The sequence below is a fragment of the Thunnus thynnus genome, chromosome 6 (genome assembly GCF_963924715.1).
Source record: "Thunnus thynnus chromosome 6, fThuThy2.1, whole genome shotgun sequence".
NCBI classification, from domain to species: domain Eukaryota; kingdom Metazoa; phylum Chordata; class Actinopteri; order Scombriformes; family Scombridae; genus Thunnus; species Thunnus thynnus.
Genome location: NC_089522.1, coordinates 8,503,258 through 8,524,584, shown reverse-complemented (window position 1 = coordinate 8,524,584; position 21,327 = coordinate 8,503,258). Strand labels below are relative to the sequence as shown.

The following is a 21,327-nucleotide window of genomic DNA, read 5'->3' as shown; positions in this document are numbered from 1 at the left end:
AAACAAAAACCACAGTAACTAAATTGTGCAATTTTGTTAACAGGGAAGGCGAAGGTTTAGAACAAAAACATGTATTTTCCTCTTAGGTAATTGATAAAGAAAATCTGTGATGGTGTCTAATCTAATCTTATTTCATATCTGGATCAGGTCCATCTACAAAGAACATGAAACACAGGGAGCAACACTCCTTTACACAAACAGAAAAAAACAATCAAGAGATAAATATATAGTTCCATAATGACAGAAAGAAAATACAAAAGATAAAGTTTTTCAATGTAACTAACATAATTAATACAGGCTAATTCAAGCATTGGCTAAATATAAATATTAATACTGACATACAGGAGTGACGCATTTTGTGGCTTTCAACTTGGCCCGTCAGAAGTCACGTAGAGGAATTACAGTAAATGAAGCCATTTAGGCCCCCTAAAAAAACTCACTGTTAACAAATAATCACTATTTGTATTTTTTGGTATGAAACATTACATTCTTTTACCACTGGAAAAGAACACAAAGTAGTCACAAGTAAATTCAGACATCCTGTGAATTGGATGAGAAAGTCTATTTTTGCTGCGTGCTCTTAACAATTGTTCAGAGGAGCAGATGGTTTTTCCACGTGCTGCACATTAAGAACAGGGTGTTCTGGGGGTAGGTGTCTTAAATGACCCTCATCCCCATGTTAAACTCTATGTGTGGGTGAAGGATACCCCAGGAAAAAGCATATAATTCAGTCCACTAAAGGCTGTATTTCAACTGAGAATGGACCCAAAATGCAAACCTCTGCCTTGGTGTGGGCTGTTGCTACAGGTACTGGTGAGAACATGAAATACAAACCAATAAGTCCAGTTTGAAAATCCAGGAAGAGTTTGAAGATGTACCAGATGCAAAGACACTGAAATGTAGTTTGTACTTGTATGATGCATGATTTTACAACTTTAGAAAGTTATTACATCAGTCATTTTCTCCTCTAATTGCCAAGTAAACAGTAGAATTAACACAATGTTGCACATAGAGAACATGCTACAAGGTACTGTATCTGGCACGTGCACTTGCATGTATTTTATTGGCCAATGTAATGCAGTCCTGGGTGATGTCGGCCTGCTGCAACAATAGAGCCAGTTTAAATATTTTTTATGAAAAACCCCCAGCCCTGTTCAGCAGCGCCCTTGCTGTGCAAACACAATGGTAGCATTGGAAGGAAAGAGGAGGCTGCAGTTTTTTTCCAGTGCTATTGCCGAAATGAATGCAGTCTAAGAAAAGTTACACTTTTTATTTGGAGATAAAAAAAATTACACAAGAAAAAAAAAAGTACTCACCAGCTCACCAAAATGTTTCATGGCGTACTCCAGCACTCCAGATGCGGCTTCTGGCTGCTGCAATTTATTGTTGATACTGCAAGAAATGACACAAACAAAGCTGAGCTTTTAGGCCATTCTGAACACAAAACCAGGGGCAAACTACACTCAGGGAGATTTCTGATTCAATATGTGGACAATATGTACATGCAGTTAATAATGTCATCAAAACTGACGGCCCACTGTTAAAGCAAAGAGAAACCATTTGGAAAGTTAAGATATGTGTGTGAGGGAAATAAACAGAACAATAAGTTCAGGAGGCTGTTTCAGAAAGCAGGCTTAAGAAACTCTGAGCCTGAACACTGAACTCTGAGTTGATGAACCGCGAGATGGGAAACTCTTTTAGGTTCCAGAACATCTGATCAGAGTCAGTTCAATCAATTCTGAGTTAAGCGCGTGCTTGATGAATGAAAAAAGCCATCATCAATGGCGCTCTAATACTAATGATTCACCATGGCAACAGGTAAATAAAAGGCAGAGCCTCCATTTTTAATCCAGTGGACATAAAGATATTAATGCATGTGTATGTGGACGGTGTACATTTATCTTTAAAAAAAAAAAGGCTGAGTGAGAGCAAGATAAAGTGTCAGTAAGTTAACACAATAAAGTTTTATTCAGTGTTGTCCATTTCCTTAATGATGATAAAGTGGAAGCAGGCTGTGTATCAGGCTGTAGCCTTCATTTTTCTTTTTTTATATTTTAAATATATTTGTTCAGCTTTAATCTGACAGGGGACAAAATATAAATAAAAGATAAATAAATAAATTAAATAAAATAAATTATAGTTAAAGATTTGAAATGATATAGATCAAAGACATAGAGACATGACACAGTCTGATCAGGTAATAATGTGTTTGGTGATGTGCACTTGAAAAGGTGTCAAGGTTAAAATACAGTAGAGTAATACAGACGTATTTGTATCTTGGCTCAGCAGCATTCAGTAAAGCTTTTCAATCCTGCTCACTTAGAAATATTAACATATGTTCACCAACATTATAAGAATGATGTTCCGTAAGTGCAACCAATCACATCATGAGTGATAGAGATAATTATTCATTGATCCCACATGTCTAAAGCTTCATACCAATTTATTTTAGATTTATACTGAGATGACACATTATGTGCAATAAACATTTCAGTGCAGGAGCTGCTCTAACAAACTGACAGAGTCACAGCGTTAAAACAGAAGGACATGCAGAGGTTTTATTCTGAGCTGGGGATCAATTCATGCTGTGTAATATTTGAATGTGAAGGCAAAAACCACCATTCAAAGAAATAACTGATGCACATAAAAGCGGTAACTTTAGAAAGTCCTGAGTAACTAAACTAATTGATTCTGACAGACTGTAAACCTCCACTAATTAATGTGCTTCGATACGCGCTGTGATACGGACTGAATGAATGAGGAAATTATTAATTAATTAAAAACCTGCCAGCGAACTGGTTAGGTTCACAGAGTCAGTAACCGTGGTAACTGACCCCGAGTTTATGTTAGCTCTCTTTCTGGAACTGAAACTGGAACTGTATATCCTCCTTGTGGTTTCTAGGAAGAAACTTTTGACACCTTTACCGTCTTGACATAGCTAAAGCTAACATTATTTCCAAGAACAATTTGTAATGGCCTGTAATGCACACACTGCTAACTCTGCCGTTGACCTGGGGAGGTAAAGACAGCGTGCAGCATGCAAGACATCAGGCGCTTCATTTCACATGCCAGCTTCACCAGGAGGTTTAGGATATCCCTCCCAAATCCTACTCCTCTGGGTGCAGGCACCTCAGCCCACCAATGGGACCCAGTGGGGCAAGGAGACAAGGTGGTGATCCCTCACCAGCTTCCCACCCACAAACACTGCAAACTAAGATGATAAGAATGCACAATCAAGCCAGAAGAACCACTAATTGACATTGAACCCTGTGTTTCTCTTGTGGTGGGTAAGAAATTGGCCCCTACATCATCTATGTGCTTTCCGAAAAGTCATTTATCCGATAATGAGGCACTCTTATCATTACTAGTCAAGTAAGAAACACGCCTAAATGCATTTTTGGCAATGTAAAATGAATGTTTCCTCTTTCATCACACGTGTTTATTGTGAAAAGTAAATGCACCTATTGACATTTGTCACAGTTGTTTGAAAAATGATGCCTCAAGACACCACAATTCCCGTTTGTACACCCTCCACTCACCCGCACCGCCACCACATCTGGAAACACTCCTGTGAAACGCAAGTCTATTATATTTCCTCAACTGCAAAACCCATGCAGCCACGGCCAATACATCTGTAAAATGTAGCGTTTGAAGAGTGCTGGTATGCAGTGGAGTTCCTGAGGACAGCAGGCAAAAGTTGATGAAGGATACTTGAGCATATATGTCAGAAACCTGGTTTGACACAGGGTAAAGGCCAAAAAATGTGATGAAATGACACAGCAAGTGGTCACCACAAAGCACAAGAAGCTGCTTGTACAAACCTGAGTACTTGACAGATAAAATAACAAATATTCACATCAGGAGCTATCTTGTACATAATTGGAAACAGAAGACAATCTGACCACTGTAAGTAATCTTCCTCTCCCTGATTTTAGGGACTCAATGAACTGAGTTGCTAATCATGTGCCAATAAAGTAAGATTTGTGTGATAAGTTTCACATTTTTGCAGTGTCCTGTCTTCAAGAAAGACTTCACGCAACTTACAATTCTGATTACACTTTTTGTCTCCTGATACTGACACCTAAATTCTGACTGACAACAAATCCTGATCCAATAGTCATTCCTGTATCTCACCGTATTCTGTACTTGTTCTGACTGTGAATATCATAGGCAAAAGTGTTTATTTGACTGCTGTCTGGCTTTTCATTTGTTTTTATTTTTTTCGTTGTATTTTTTTGTTTTGGGGCAGGATGGGTAGGAAGATCTATTGTTTGATATATGTTAATATTCTGAAAAACCTAAAATTGTCAAAAATACTCCCCTATGTGTAACAATATATAATTTTTTGCCTACAAGCGTTCATACTCCAACATTCCATAAGCGGGACACTTTTAATGATAAACAATGTTTACAGATAGGTTCATGTTTGATACTAACCCTAAAAAGGTTGTCAAGACCATCAAGACAGAATTGAGTGTCATAACGGCGAAGCCCAATGTCTTATAAACCATTTTTAAACTGACTTATGTGCATAACACATGGATTATTGTTTTATTAAATTAAAGGTTTTGACCAATCATAGTGCTGTTTAACTGGTTTAACTCTTATGTTACAACAAGATAATAAGAAGTGAAAAATAAATTCTAAGATTTATCACAAATTAAACAAAACAGGCCTTAACATATTTTGATGTCTCGTGATAATCGATTATGTCCTTTCACACACTTGTGCATATGAGGTGATTTTTCAAAAGAGCCTGGTGTTAACACATGACGGGGTGTGCAAGACTTAAGAACGTGACAGAAAGACAGAAATCGAACCAGACGGTGTGATTGCATAACATGAGAAAGTGAGCTCATTTTAGTGAATAAGCATTTGTCTGAAACTCTCACGGGGCTTGACAGAGTGCCATGCACTGTTTCAGCAAAGAATTAAATGACTATCTCACAGTCTTCAACAAATACAACTATCATCCAGTACTCTGACTAACCCTGACAATATCACACAGGTATGTTGTGTATATTTGTTCATTTAGATTGGACCTACAAATTACCACTTGTTGTCAAATAATCAACTATCAAGCATCAAATGAACATAGCATTGCAAGGCCTCCATGTCCCACCACACACAAGCTGCTGAGGTATGCTAAAGCTGCCCAGATGTGGTTTCATCTGAGGAGACAAATCAGAATAGGAGCCTTCTCTCTGCTTACCCTGGAGATTTCATTGTCCCTCAGCTGAAGCCATCTGGCTGCCAGCTCCGAGCACATGCAGTCTAAACACATCCAGATGACAAGGCTCACGTACTGTTCTCCTAAAGTAAAAATTCCATCATACTATTAGCAAGCAGAAAACTTCTTGAGACCACTGTCAAGCCTCTTTCTTGTTCAGGGCCACAAGCATCACTTCCTACCAAGAACTTTTCTCTGATTTGTTCCTTTGAAAAATTGGGAAGTCACTGAAAAGAGCTCAAGCTTAGGTTATGTCAACTGTAAAACAACATGATTTATTGTATGTTGCCATGAAATTTTAAAAAATGTGCCGTGTATCCTGAATCAGATTTCTTTGATGTTAAATTCTAGACCCTGAATGAGATTTGCATGCAACTCTTTCCCACACAAGTTCAGAAGAGAAAATCCTTGATACTACTTTTAAATGTTTGGGGCCAGTCTGTAGACTTTATGATGAAAACAAAACACAAATACCTGAGCTGGAATTGAATAACATATTTTACAGGACAAATTCAGATCATATACCTACATTGGCCATATCCTACAGTTGGTTCCCACATACAGAATAAATAGTTTTGCCGTTCAGCTTACTTTATGACTGGGAATTTTTATTGCCCTTCTATTGCAAAAACAGAACTCTGCTCTACCATTGCTGTTGAAGTATCTATGACTAGGGGAAAAAAAACTCACTATGTACAGTAGGTTAAAATCAAAAATAATTTATCACCGTAAATAAACTAATATCTTGTATTTGGCTTAATCCAAAAGTAGAATGAATCTTTCATTTAGGGCCATGGTAGTGTCATGCTGTTAAATTATTAACACAGTCAGAAACAAATCACTTTCTACTCGAATGTCTCCAGAGTGCAACATAAATGATTTATAACATTGCAAACTCTAAACCAGAATACACAAAATTTTGATTCATATAATACATTTAGACACGATTAGTTTGGGTCAGAAAGAACCTGGTAGAGATATACATTTTCTTTTCAAATGTTACGCTCTTGATCACAAATGAGAACTAAAAATGCAGGATAGAGAGAAAATCCCCTCCAGTCCAATAAAATAATTCTCAATCCCCATCTTAGCTATTCTAAAGTGGCTTGGCTTTTCATTGAGAGGAGAGAGCTGATCCCTGAGGAAATTGGAGATATTTCCCCCCACCGCGGGTAAGATGCATGTAAAGCTCAGACAGAGGAAAAATCGGGCCTCACTACTGGACCTAATCTAATCTAATTAGGAAGATATCTACTTGATCCTTGCTGATTTTTAGGGCCTTTTGCTTGCCAAATGCTGGCTCCATTCTTAATGTTGAACATAATAACTTCAAAATGGGAATGGCTATCTAAACACTGTTCAAGGAAAGGCTGACTCAAGGTCCAGTTAATGCATTCTCTTTCTCACTTTTAATGCTGGAAATATATTTGTAAGTTTGGATATTTCTTAAAAACATCTTATATAATATTGGCAGAGGTTATGAACAGGCCTACAATAGAGGTACAATGATTCATCACTCAAAGGAGGCATTATGATTCCTGCAGATCATTTAAGCGCAGGGGTTCTCAGAAAACTGCCAAACCCAAGGGTGTTCTATTGTCAAGGTACAAACAAAGAAAAGAATCTAGAAAACTGAGTTTAACCTTATGAAGATGATTAATATGAGGAAATCATGCATGAAGACCACATGAGGAAGAGCTGTACGCGAGGAGTAAGTTGTTGAAATGGACACGAAGGAAGTTTGGAGCTCTAGCTGATCAACTAATGGGGCTGAGCAAAGTGTTTAGTCACTTTATAAGAGAGAAAAAGCTGCTGATATAAATTTATATTTTTGGTTGATGGTTTGGTTGAGGGTTGTTGGAGGCATGAATATGGACACTACAAATTGGGCTGGATCCTTACATGTGATTGAGACCAAGTGAAACAGCAACTGCTTAGCTGGTCCATTAAAGTGGCAGATCCTTCACACCACTAACCATTACATTTTGCTCTACGACATGCAGAGTGGAAAAATGACAATGGCTGTCTGACAAATCTCGGGACTTTGTGTCTGAAGAACTGTTGATTCGTGGGGCAGCCAAAGTACAATCAACAAGATTCCTAGGCAGAATTAACCAATCTATCTAGCACCTTGTGGGAGCTCTTTCCATTGCGCACGCCTTGTCCTAGCTGACTACAGATGAGGAATGGGTGGGATTAGGGCTTTATGACTTTCTTGACAACAGTCCCTACACTGCTTCAATGAACCATTGTCTAAGAAACAAACACTTCCCCAGGCAACAGGCCATGAGAAGGGCATTTGGAGAAATTAAAATGGAGAAACTGTTTTACAAAACAACAGTTATTTAATCCTGGCTAACAGGTGGTACAATATGCACACAAAAACAGCAGCTATAAAAGAGGAAAACACACTTTAATCCTGTACATGGCACAACTGGTAAACAGCTGCTGTTTTCATTGAGGTGGAGACATTCATTTTCTAAGAAATGCAAAACTCTGTGTAATTTAAAAATAACACCGTTTATGAAATATTGGAACTAAAGCAACATCTGCCTTTTTCTCTAGACTGAGAATTCACAACCGGTTAAGCCTTAGGCCCAGTTCAGACCAAAGATTCACAACGACATGAGTTGAAACTTGCAACTACTTGCAATGTGCCGGTCTGCAAAACCTGCCAGTTTACACCAACACGACTAGACTTTCTGTACTTCCATTCTAACTGACGGCTTTTCAGGCTTTTTTTTGTAGCAGGATATAGTTTGTAGCATCTTAAAATATGAATGAAGATAGTGATAGTGAGTTATTTGCTACAGATGCATTTGTAGTGTTGCATGAATGGCGAAAACAGGAAAAAAACAGGAAGGTTGAGGCTCTTTTCTTTCATCCAAAACTCTTCCATTTCGATCAGATGAAAGTTTGCTGACTTGATCAGCTGACTTTGCTATGAGTTGATTGGCTGTTGAAACAGGTGATGTGCCTTACATTCTAAAACCAGCCACTGGCGACTTGACAAGCTGAGTCGCAGGTGAGATCATCAGCCAGCTTCAGTTGAGCCGAGACAGACCAGTTCACACCACTGCAACTTCCCCCTGCGATGCTCTAAAACGATTTTGTCTCATCGTGAATCTTTGGTCTGAATTGAGACTTACATTAAATAGAAGCTCTTGAAAGCATTGGAAGATTGATGGTCCTTCAAAAACTAAAATATAAATATAAGACTTTTACTTTTTCTAAAACCCTTCTTTTTTTCTAAATGGACAATATCAAAATATCCACATTTTGCATCATAGTGAGCAATGTAGCATGGAGAACCAAGACCAGCTTTGTTTTCCTTCTTTCTCCAGAAAAAGTTGCATCAACAATCCCATTCAGACATCAGTCAGGGGCAATTAGAGAATGATTGACATTAATGGGTCCAAACCATTCCTATTTTTTCAGCTGGATATTTTCTAACTGCTTGACTGAGCTTTGAAAGAAAATGATACTGTACTTCTGACTGTTGACACACGAATCAGAGGATGAATGAACGCAGGGCAAGGCATGGCAGGTTTATTTGTATAACCCCTTTCAACAAATCAATGTGCGGTTCCGGTGTAGTTTTACACAGAAACTGTACTCCAACTGTAATGGGTTTACATTCTTCAAGCATATCAGAAATATAGTCTGGGCTTTAGCCATTGAATAAATTATAAACTAGCAGCTGCACTTTAAAATGTAATCTATAACTCACCAGAAGCATATTGAGGAATGAAGCAAATTGTTACATTGCAATCTCACCTGATTATCTAACAGGAACCTTAAGTACATTGTAGAAATTTGTTATCTAAAAACCACTGTTTGATACTGACATCTCACCTCTTGCTTTTAAGAATCTAGTTATGAAAAGCAATTACTTTAAAGGGCATACAATGAAATAATGATCTCAAATAGATTGAGGTGAAGAGATATGGCACTCTGATAGATGTTGTGACATAACCAACACACTATCTTTCATTTAGATAACATCCTAACAAACTATACCATATCTGAACAGCGTCAGTCAACACCATCTAAAACTATGGACCCATGTCTTGAACTTGTAATACAGGAACACAACATCCATCTTCAAGTTTGGCATGAACACACCCTTATGGAAATAATGAGTTACATCTTGTCATTATCAAACACAGACCTTGGCCTCTATGTGTCTTTAGAGACAGCAATGCATCACTGTGTGAGACAAGCATGGAGGCATAGGAAGCGGTAACCCTCAGTTAGTCACTCACTTCCTTCCAGATTGTCCTGGGATGCATGTGGCTAAAGGAGGGCTGAACTCATCTCAGACACCATATGACTAGCCCATTGTCTCTCGTTTCTCTAAAACCGTCAAGACAAAAAGTTGGCTGTTTCATCACCAAGCAGATGCCACTGCATGGGGAAACACTTAGCACCCTTTGACTTTAACGCAGTTTCTTCGAAATGACCAAAACCACCTCTCTCACAGAGAATCTTATTATATAGCTTAGTGCTCTGGAATGTAGTCGTGTAAACAGGTATAGTGAAAATAAGACATTACCATGTATTTTTAAGAGGAGGTTTTGCAGGTAATACCTCTCTGCTGAAATGATTTATATAGAGAAAACAGGCCGTTCATCTATTGCATAATTTTACATGACATTTTTCTGTTTTTCTTCTCCCTGAAGTAAGTTAGGCATGTTAGGGGACCACGGAGACATCAGCCGGAGAAACCATTCCACCCACGTTTACAACACACTATGACCACATTTGGGATACCACTGCAGAATGTGTCTCCTGGGTTCCTCACCTTCAGGTCAAGAGGCCAACAGAACAAAGCATCTCTGGCCGTCCAGAAAAAAAAAAAAAAAAAAAGTTACCTCATTGGAATGCTGCTGTTGCTATGTGAACAAAGAGATCCGTATCCAGTGTTTTTGGAGGGACATGAGTTTCCGCGGGCAACATATTGACTACATTTTCAGTAATATTATCTGTTACATATTTCCAATGAAAGACGCCAGTTCTTTGATACATTGATTTTTTTTTGAGTTTAACTGACAGTGACTCAGGCTAAAATTGACTTTTCTTCTAAACAATGGAAACAAACAACGAGTGTAGTTGACTCATTTAACAAAAAGATTTAATCAGAATCATAAAGTAGCAAAACGCTAGCTATTGGTCAAAAAGGCAAAAGTATCTATATTTGTAGCATTCATACTTGTTTGGTTACACACTGTATTCGAAATCATTGAGGAATCTTTTCTAATTGCATGAAGATAGATATGATATTAGTTAAAGCTTATACAGCTATATGATAAAGACAAAGTGGCAGTTTTTGCATTTCCACTTACTTAAATTAATAATAAAACCAACTTAAAAGCATGTGATCATTTTTCATACCAACAAAGCTAAATACCTTTAATGGTTAGCGAAAAACAATGGAATCCCGAAATGTTGGCACAAGTGTTTTTTGTTTTCTGTCCTGTGACACAATCTTTTTTATATCCCGATGTCACGAAACGTCCCTCTGAAGCAGTGCCACATGGCCAACTGTGCTTACACGAAGCAGGGGAAACTACTCTAAAGGGGATAGTGGCTAATCCATCCTCCTTCCCTCCAGTACTATTTGTCCCAGCTACTGGTTGGTAGGGTGGCGAGCAGACGCCTGATGCCTGGCCTACTTCGGCTACATGACAACAGACGCCACCTGGTAGCCATCACCAGCCTAAGCCACCAGACCTCTTGATGGTCTGCCAGGGCATGAAGTCTGCCACTCTCAGAGCTGGAGGATACCCCGGTGCATACCGTCTCCCTCATTATGGAAAATATGGAACAGTTTATTTAACCCTTGTACGTGACCAGGTTTAACTGAGTTGCAGATCATTATCCGTTGTATTATTTTGAAATTTAAATCAATGGTAAGTCAGTTGCTTTCCCCAGGTGCCGTAAATAATAAAAAGTAATGTAAGACTGTGTTTAAAATCAAACCCACTGTCCTACAGCATCAACATTATTTTTCATATCTTTTCATATCTCATTTAGATGACAAAGATCTGCCTTACATTATTTCAAACTTCAAAGACTAATCAAAACCATATTGCTACTATGATAATCCAAGATAAAAAAAAATGAAATGTTACCTTAAGCTTTGATATGTTTTGTTAATCGAAACACATTAATGAAGGAAATATTGAGCGTAAGCACCTTAAAAGATGCCTTCAAATTGATTAAAACTGATAGCAGAATTTGTATAGTTCAAACAGAGGATCTTCTGTGCACAAAGAGCGAACAGGTGGAAGAGGTTTCTGTTAATAAAGATTATGTAATTCCAAGTTTTTAGCTAGAAGCCCTGGAATCTACTGGCTCCTGCTTTCACCTCCTGCCTTTCCTGTAATTGAACCCATGAGTTCTCTGCTGACAGCTTGGCCCCGGTGGTCACTGTTGTGATTACAAAACATTTTCCAGTGTATTTAGGGACACAAAATCCGTCTGTGAGTACGTTCTAACTAAAAACTTTGCTTTGTCAGCTCACACTTATCAAAGATAGATGACAGATGCAATTAGCATAGCAGGGTGTCCAACTTTTCTCAAAAGGCAAAGGAAAAAATCTGTTGTAGGGTTCCTGAGGAAGTCATATAAAGAAGGGGGCTTTAGTTAAAGCTTAGTGAATACCTCTAATGTTGACAGGAGATGTGCATTCTTTACACAGAGGCTGGTGAGACATAGTTAGAGGGTAAACGGTGTTTAAAGAAGCTGTTTCTAAGGGAAAAACAGCGTGATGCTTAACGTATAAAACAGCATCCAGCTGGACTTTCCTGTACTAGCTCTGAATGACAGAGTCCAGGGACAGAGGAAAGTGATGCCACTGGTATGCACTGCTGGAGAGTGAAATGTGACTCACAGGGCAGTTAGGACAATGAGAAAATCCAGGAAGGCAAATTATCTGTATTTTTCCGAAAAAGACTGACGCACATCAATGACTTAAGGTTAAGATTTATGGGGAGGTCATTAAGAACCAAACACCATCACATATCACATTAAACATCCGCCAACTGTACAGTTATTATTTAGGCAAACATTCTGATTATTTTGAAAGCTGATTTAATCATAGCAAAGATACTTAAATGAATTAAACTTTACTTTCTGAACATGGAATATTTTAATTGTTAACTGGGATTTTGATATATATGTTTGCTGATGATTTTGTTTGTTTGTCTTGTTTTCTTGCTTATATACTTTTTTTTCTTTTAACATGTTCAAAATAAAATTGAAATTGAATTGAAAATTAAACTTTAAATAGTTTCTCTCTGGTAGCTATAATCTTAATACTTTAAAATAAAATTGAAAGGTAAGACTGAACATTTAGGAGAACATTATGTGGTAACTGAACCTACCTTGAATGTTACACACATTTGGTAGCTGTTCTATGCTTAAAGCACCAGTAGGTATATGTGACTGAGCCATATAAATGTTAGGGCTGACCATAAAAATATGAAAATTTGTTTAAGTTTAATAGTTTGAAAAACTGGGGAAATCAAGAGGAAGGTCAAATTTAGGCTTGTCAGAAAATTAAAACCTTGCAGCAAACTCAGCACGAAGAGAATATCTTTCAATTATGTTATATAAAGAGAATAAATGGCTTATTACTCCCATATGTGTATGACAAAGCAAACAAATACATAAAACTAAAAGCACATGTCAACATTCAACAAAACAATACAATGCAATGAATAAAAAGGAAATTGCAAAGTGGTGACCTGTTGTAAAAAGTAGCCAGTAACATTCAGTGAGTGAAATGCCCAGGAAGAGGAAGAACTACACACATTTAAATATTTAGCTTGGACACTTTGACACATCAAAGCAGTAACAGACCGTTTTATAGTTATGTAATAATTTGGAATTGGAGGAAAGTCGTACTTTTTATTTGCGCTCTGAACCGCAGTTGCCATGACACAAAGATGATGCTGAGCAGGACATTCGAAAATGTTTCCTCATTTGCCTGACTGAATAAGTGAGGTTAAGTGAGGGACGCCTGCCAAACATTTGGCAGGAGAGACACAAAGAGCCTGAGGTTTTTTTCAAAAACAAGGCTGCGTTGTTGATGTGAGATTATGTAATCAGATGGTAGAGGAGGGTAAAGTGTCAAGTGTTGTTTTTGCTGCACATCTGTTATAATCTTTCAACCCCGTCTGCCCCTCTGCTCCCAGTTTTCCATGGGTTTCCATGGGTTACATAAACTCATGTAACTGACTAATAATACTAATATGTAGTAACACTAATATCTCGATGCATGTCCTGTGCAGTATATGAAAGTGTATATTCATAGACAAGAAATTTAAAAGTAAGTCTTGGCATAAATATGGACACATATGGCATCATCATGTGTCTCAAATTGGAAATAGTGTTGCACTTCCATAAAGTAAGATGAACAGGAAAGAAAAAAGGATGGTCAGTGATCAAACTGTGTGCAGCTGAGCCCGAGATATCCTGACTTTAAGATTTTTAGTTAAGCAGAAATGTGTCTTGCATCACTGATATGCACGAACACGAGATACAGACCAACTCATCAAAACATTTCTCTCTTCAAAAACTCCACAGGCTTAACGGTAAGTTGTTAAATCCACTACTGTATTTATCTTCTATGAACACCTCCATCCCTGCCTTTTCCAGACAGCTCATTCCTGTCCATGTGGAGAAGGGAAAGCCATAAAATTCAAGTAAAAATTGACAGGAATGTCCTGGTTCTGCTGTGTCTCAGTTAGCACAACTCCCTGTATTTACAGCATTCCATCATGGCACTTTATCTATTTTTCTCAGCAATGATCATACATAACCAAGTATCATAGACGTCATGTGTGATCTGTTGTCTCAATGTCCAAGGCATTGTCTGACACTCACCCACCCCCAAACCCCTCCTTTGGCTTGCTCTCCAAAGGCATCTTCTGGCAGGGCTGGCAGGTCCTCAGGGAAGTTGGGATAAGATAGAAATTCCACAGAGTGGAAATTCAAGAAAGCCTCTCTGATGTCTGATATTATAAAGGCATTATTTTCACCCTCTGCCAGTGATTGGCATGTTATACCTTTTAATAGAGAAGACAGTCCAGGAGCAGGAATTCTGAAAACATTGTCATTAAGCTGTGCCAATACACCGCAATCAGCAGCAGATTGTAGTTCAAAACCACCACAAACACCGCAAGGACACTACTTTGACTGGTCCAAGGCTGCTTTGCATCCTCCATAAATGCAGGTGTCAAAAAACCGGCTCCAACTGCTGACTGCAATGATCATATTAAGTGTCTGTAAGAGTATCCTTTCAGCAATGTTACTCCTACAAATTCATCAGTATCACAATAAATCCTATTACTATTGTAACATGTTTTAGATCAGCGTACAAGCTTCCTAATACCCAATTCAGACAGGCCATGAGTCATACACTACCCAGCTATGGTGAACTTGTGTTGCTATCAGGGAAATGAATGTAATGATACAGATGTTTAAATAAAATGTGGTCAACTCCCTGAAAAGAGAGCGAGAGAAGGAAGGAAGGAAAGAAAGATTGTACGTGTGGGCGAGTGAGACAGAGAGAGCGAGAGTGTGTGTCTATGGACAGAGGAAGAGAGATGAAACTCGATGTTACTGTGGTTAATCAGTGAGGTGTATGGACAGAAGTCTGCTTACAGCGACAGCCAGAGAATAACCTGTGACAGCTGTCTCATATGAATGAGTCTAATGCGGAGTCCTTTCCTGTGGCGCTATTCTGCTGGAATATTTATCTAATGTTACCCAACAACTTTTTTATTTTCTTTTGTGGGGTGGCCTGCTGGCTGAGGCACATGCCACATAACTAATATGTCCATAGTTCGATTCTGGCCATGTCGTCTTTCACATTCTGTCCTTTGTCACATGTCATTCCCATCTCTCTACCCAAGTTTCCTGTCTCTCGGCACTTCCCTCTGTCAAAAAAAAATTCATATAAAAGATTATTTATGCATTATATTTCAGTTTATCAGCAGCGAATCTGGAGCAGGAGTTTCGCTGAATAACTGTAAGGTCAAGAAACAGTTACTGATTAATCTTCTGCCGACTGATTCATCATTTCAGCTCTAGTAGTCATATCATAAAAAGAAAATGAGATGTTAGTATATTTGCTTGCCAACGCTTACTGTTTCCAAGAAATAATTCCCAAACTGTAGATTTTGCAGCGCTAACACAACATGAAAGCTGATATCAGTGTTGCCTTCTGTAACATGTAAGAAAAAATACAAGCAGCTGATTTCCTTCTGCTATTCATAAAAGCCACAAGAAAATCACTTCATTTTGTTGCCCTGTGGTTCTCTAGTAGGTAACAGTATACCGTTTTACCTATTTTAAAAAATGCAATACATGTGTGATGGCAAAATGTTAATCCCTTACTCATGTAGACAGCATAATGAGGCTTTGCCAGTCTTCTCCCGGACAAATTCTTTCTGGTTAATGCAAAACGTGTTTTTTGGTCTAATTTTATCCTGAAGGTTTCACTAAGCCTTTCTCCTTGTATCAACACCCTTTGAAACATGATGCCGAAAAGCTCTGCGGAAAACATGCCTGCCTCAACATCTCCCAAAAAAAGAGTAGCATCAATAGCACACTTAACCTACAATTAAGGGTACTTAGTGACTTCACACATCTCCTGGCATGAGAAGACAGAAGAAACGGTCAGCCCCAAGGATGTAGTAAAATCTGTCATTAACAGGCTAATTAAAGTGTGAAAACAGGGAAGGGAAATTACATATAACTGCTGTGAAGTCTTAAACAAGTATTTAAATCTTTTAACAATGTTTCTAAGCTAAATAACTTTAAATGAAATACAGCATAAGTATTGACATTCCCACAGAGTAACAAGTGACTCGTAACTGGAAATGCAATGACTTCAGACAGGAGACTTTGTTTTGTTTCCTCTACTCTTTTTTTTTTTGCCTCTGTCCTCCAGACAGAAGCAAAAAAACCCCAAAAAAACATTACTGCCGAGAAGCCTTCAACACCTGACAAAGAGAGGACAAACGTGGGCACATGTTCTATGGAATGAGTGAAAGTAAGATGGGGGGAGAAGTAGAGGGGAGCAGGGGGAGGAGGGGGAGGAGGGATGGGAAAGGTCCTCCACCCAGGAGGTTGGAGAGGGTCAGTGCGGTAACTGGTGCGCACTGGGAGAGAGGGGGAGGACCCACATGCAAAATATTTAAGATGCTCAGGCAGAGCTCAAGCTTCACAGAGGAAATAAGACAGAGCCTGGGTGAGCTGTTTGTCAAAGAAGAGTTCCAACTCGACTGGTCAATCAAAGCCTGAGTCTGATATTTCCAGATATCCATAGGGATCAACTGCGTTCGAGCATTGAAAGCAAGCAGACACACCTGAGATTGTGTGAAAATCTAGAATTTTTCTATAGAAAATGGCAAAAGTAAATTTGAGCGTAGTGGCTTTGGGGATCACACTGCTCCTGTTAGCAGAGACGTGGGCCCAGAATCCCAAGAAGAGACTGGCACCTCCAAAGCCTCCCAAGGGTCAGTGCTGCGATGAGGTGCGCTCTCTCAAGGTTCAGGTGGCAAATCTGACCAGTCTCCTCGAGGAGCTGAGTCGCAAGCAGGAGACAGACTTGATGAGCGTTGTGAGGCAAATCATGGAGCTGGACACGCAGAACCGTCAGCATGAAGCCCGGGTCACGGAGGCAGAGAGCAAGTACTCAGAGATTAACAACCGTGTGGAGATCATGCAGCTTCAAACCCTGCAATCTGCTACTCAGACTACATCAGGTGAGCATTAACAGTAACTGTAACAGCTGTTAACTGAGTAGGAATTAAATGACATAACTAGTTTTGTGTGCTGCAGGTTGGTGATAACATCTCAAAAACGGCAGGGAGAAATTTTAGCTCAACAATTATTTTTGCTCAATTTAACAAGTCTGAAGTACCTGCTCCTGTCTTTCTCTAAGACTGTTGAGCAGCTACAGATTCATGCTCCAGGAGTTACAATTATGTTCACAAATGGACACAGATTTTACAAATCAAAAAGATATGAATGAACTTTTTGAAATGAAAAAGTTGAACCATTGAATGAAATGAACCATTTGTCTACCAACCTGCTCAGCTTGTATCACTTTTGTTTTCAATGAAAAACGGCCTTCTTGTTTTGTTTAATTTATAAACTCTAGTAAACACGCAGAGAGAATCATAAGCCATCATTTCACAAGAATTTGAGTTCTTCCATTTTCACTGCAGTTCTGAAATAAGCCAATTATTATGTACATGCAACACTATGCTGTATATTTATTTGATGTGAAGAACTGTAATCAGCCTTATCCGTTGCTTTGTGGCATCCACACAACTGCTTTGAAATGGTTGTGAGGCTGTGAGATTACAGCGCACACACTCTTCTGAGCTGCCCTCCAGGAGTCAAAACTATTAATTTGGAACTGTTGAGTCCCATCTGCGGGGCTGTCAATAAAGAGCTGCATCAAAGCCAAATCATCTCCACCATTCATCTCAACATTAGCACACCACTAATCAGCACTGGCTTCTGCAGAGAGCTTAACCAGGCATGACGTAGTTTATTATTTCAATACCTTAACTGTGTGGTCTAACAGGGCCACATTTATGTCACTGGCAAAGGGAACACAGAGACCTCTGTATGACTTGAGCAAATTCGAGACAGGAGAGCAGAGCAGGAAGACACGCAAAGATTAGAAGAAGTGGAGGGTTTCCATCTCTTTTTTGTTTTACACAGACTCTTTCAAGTATTGGGCTCATGCCCTTGGAGATTTAAAAGCCCTATTAATGGCATCACCATACTGTGGAGTAAAAGAAAGAACAATACAAAAATCTGAGCCATGCAGTGCATATTCCCCCATGTTTTGATCATTTTGTTGGGGTAAAGGCCATTTTTTCATCTGTCCAATCACTCAGATATCCATAAAGCTGTTTGAATTTATGACATTCAAAAAATATATATCTATTGAAACTGCATATGGTTTAAGCATAACTAAAGAGATCTTTTTTTTTTCTCCAGATGCCATATATGACTGTGCATCACTCTACAGCAAGAACTACAAGATCTCTGGAGAGTACAAACTGCCAAAAGATGAGTTCCTGGGCACACCCGAGCTGAATGTGAGTTATAGATGAGTCTTGTGTGTATCATGGGGTTTTTTTGTGTGTATTTTTTGGTGGTTAGCCTCCCTCTTCTCCCTGCAGTCCATTATATTGAACTTTGATAAATGCTTTTAGGTGTTCTGTGACATGGAGACAAACGGAGGTGGCTGGACTGTGATCCAAAGGCGCAAAGTCGGCCTTACATCATTCAACCGAGACTGGAAGCAGTACAAAAATGGATTTGGATCCATTCGTGGAGACTTCTGGATAGGCAATGACCACATCTTCCGTCTAACAAGGCAGCCCAGTACGCTCAGGATTGAGATGGAGGTATGTGTTGGCAAACACGCGCTAGACACTAAAGAGCAAGAATACGTAACCGTGCATAAACCATTTAATAGCCAAAAGAGTGAACATAGGCATAAATACAGAGCCAATTTATTCCTATGGGTAGTAAGAGTAAGAAAATGAATAATAATTCAGACTAACTTTTACAGACATTAGGCAGACCAAGAGAGCCATTATTCTCAGTCTCTATAACTGTCCCTCTCTATATCATGTTATATGTGTTTTCCTGTGCAGGACTGGGAAGGAGAGACACGCTATGCTGAGTATGGCTTTTTCACTGTGGGTAATGAGCTCAACAGCTACAAGCTCTTCCTTGCAAACTACAGTGGGAATGCTGGAGACTCCCTGCGCTACCACAACAACACCAACTTCAGCACCAACAACAAGGACAATGACAAATGTGTGGATGACTGTGCTTCTTTGCGCAAAGGTAAATTATCAAAGCAATCCATGTTGTCATTTACATTAGTTGCTACAGGGAGATATTTGCCTCCTATCAAGTGTATGTCTAACTTTGTTTTCCTCACCTCCTTACAGGTGGTTACTGGTACAACTGCTGCACTGACTCAAATTTGAATGGCGTTTTTTACCGCTATGGTAAGCACACGAAGAACTCAGATGGGATCACTTGGTATGGCTGGCATGGGTCCAACTACTCCCTCAAGAAAGTGGAGATGAAGGTGCGGCCAGTGGGTTTTGCACCATAAGTGCGTCAGCTGTGTGTCCTGGATCAAGATCATATGCGTGAATGTGGAGAGATCTCATTAATACCTGTTCAACCAAATTGTGATTTTCCCTTGACTGGGAAAGGAATGAAAATGTTGTTTGTAATGGTCTGGTTAAGTTTAAGTCAAATGAATGTGTAATGTTTTTACCGTGTTTGATTGTAAATTGTAGTTAATTTTGTGTATTTATCAGTAAAATATTTTATTTTTCAAAAGCTTTGATAGACGCTCTTTCACCACTGTCCCATATGGGTAACTTTATTTTGATTCCTTCTCTCATTTGACTTGAAAGCACTAGGAAGTATTTTTCAGTTAACACAAGCCATTTATGAGTCAGTCCAAACTGGTATAATCTGGTGCAGGCATGAGTCATTAAGGACTGGTAGGAACTAATTAAAAAGGATCTTTGTGAGTTGCTGGAATGGGACCAACCACCAATGGTATTTCTTATGAATTACGCTGCATTTTATTGTAAAACCCTAATCATTGATGACGGGAATGTCTAATTTGTAAAATGTGTACAGCTCTGTAATGTTGTTGTTTTATGTGATAGAAAATAAACATATTTTTTAAAAGAAACAATGTGCATCATCTGTCTCAAACAGACAATTATACATTGTTTTCAATACTTTACTGGGTAAATAGCACATTATAAATGTGACCAACTCAAAGGGCATCTAAACACAAATCAAGGTCTTCATGCATGTCCAATAATGGCAACATATTAGCCACTGACCTCTGACTCTTAGGTCATCTCCTGACATTCTGGCCAAAGGTCCAAGGGCACCTAAGCCAAATGCAGGAATGAAGACCACACACACTCTATTCTGCCAGCTAGTAAATGCCTCTAGCTTTACTACCTTGAAAACAATAACAGCATTTTGCTATGCTTTGAACCAACAAAGAATTCCTTAGAGCATTCAAATACCTAAAGAGAGGGAGCACTGCCTATACAAGCTCAGTGGTAGGCTGAGTCAGATTCTTTTCCTTTTACAAGGTGACACATTCAGTCATTGCAAACATCTAATTAAAGCTGGACATCTATCTCTTCCCTTTGGAAGAATTACCACAGTGGAGTAAAGGGCACTTTAAAAAGACCTTTGGAAGGTGACAAATGACCATGTCTTTCTATTCTAAGGTCTAAAAGTATTCAAACGTGTTGCCCCCAACTACAAAAGCAGACCTTGAACAGTGTGGACAGTGTAAGTAAGCAAAAATAAGGGGTCAGTTACTACTGACATAAACCCTTCTGTCTCCATAGAAGGTACAACACAGGTCTAATTGCTAGCATGCTTAATTTAGGAAACCCAAATGCTGCAGATGGAATTTTTCAAGGGAATTAAACTTTAGTGACTAGAGCTGGCAAAAGTCACAGTTCATATTTGATGAAGATAATGTGTGAAGGTGCGTGCAGCTTGACTGCTGGGCTTCATACCAAACCCAAAGAATCACAGAAACTATGTTGTGGAAATAGATTGTGCTATGTAAAAGGGTATCAAATTACCTTAATGGGCTTGGTTTGACACAAGCAAAAACATATGTATTTATAAATTTGTCCATGTGATTAATTTATCTAATATTCACCTAATTTTTACCTGGAGTGCAGATTTTATGTTAAGCCTAAGCAACCTGACCCTGTAATATAATTGTTAAATATAATAACTGTAATGCAATCCAAACATCCCTGTAATAAAAACTACCTTTTAGAAATTTATAGGGTTTAAATTTTCTTGGGACTGTGTCTGAGGCCACAGTTTGTGATGTTGTTGAACTGAATTGCTTTATATTGTCTTCCTGCTATTTATATTGATATAAACCTACTTATATTTTTGTATGTTTAAGCTACAAAAACTAATACTGTGTGAGGTGTTCCATCTGTCATTTTTCACAGACAGGTGAAATCCACACC

At 38.7% G+C, this 21,327-nt stretch overlaps 2 protein-coding genes across 4 annotated transcripts in view; one reads left to right on the top strand and one right to left on the bottom strand.

Moving 5' to 3' along the window:
- mtor (mechanistic target of rapamycin kinase) overlaps positions 1-21,327 on the bottom strand; it is an 89,433-nt gene that overhangs the window by 36,972 nt on the left and 31,134 nt on the right. For all 3 annotated transcript variants that reach the window (XM_067591519.1, XM_067591521.1, XM_067591520.1), the window contains one exon: positions 1,317-1,392. In XM_067591519.1, the coding sequence (XP_067447620.1) occupies positions 1,317-1,392 (76 nt within the window). The remainder of the gene's footprint in view (positions 1-1,316; positions 1,393-21,327) is intronic.
- Positions 16,463-20,000, top strand: angptl7 (angiopoietin-like 7). Its single transcript, XM_067591517.1, has 5 exons — positions 16,463-17,010; positions 18,263-18,363; positions 18,481-18,675; positions 18,928-19,123; positions 19,231-20,000. The coding sequence occupies exons 1-5, from the start codon at positions 16,650-16,652 to the stop codon at positions 19,398-19,400; spliced, it is 1,023 nt and encodes a 340-aa protein (XP_067447618.1). The 5' UTR covers positions 16,463-16,649; the 3' UTR covers positions 19,401-20,000.

Excerpts from the sequence above, each read along its gene's own strand:
- angptl7 (XM_067591517.1), top strand. The coding sequence starts at position 16,650 with ATGGCAAAAGTAAATTTGAGCGTAGTGGCTTTGGGGATCACACTGCTC. Across the intron at positions 17,011-18,262 it reads TGCTACTCAGACTACATCAG|ATGCCATATATGACTGTGCA; the intron begins GTGAGCATTAAC and ends TTTTTTCTCCAG. Across the intron at positions 18,676-18,927 it reads CGCTCAGGATTGAGATGGAG|GACTGGGAAGGAGAGACACG; the intron begins GTATGTGTTGGC and ends TTTCCTGTGCAG.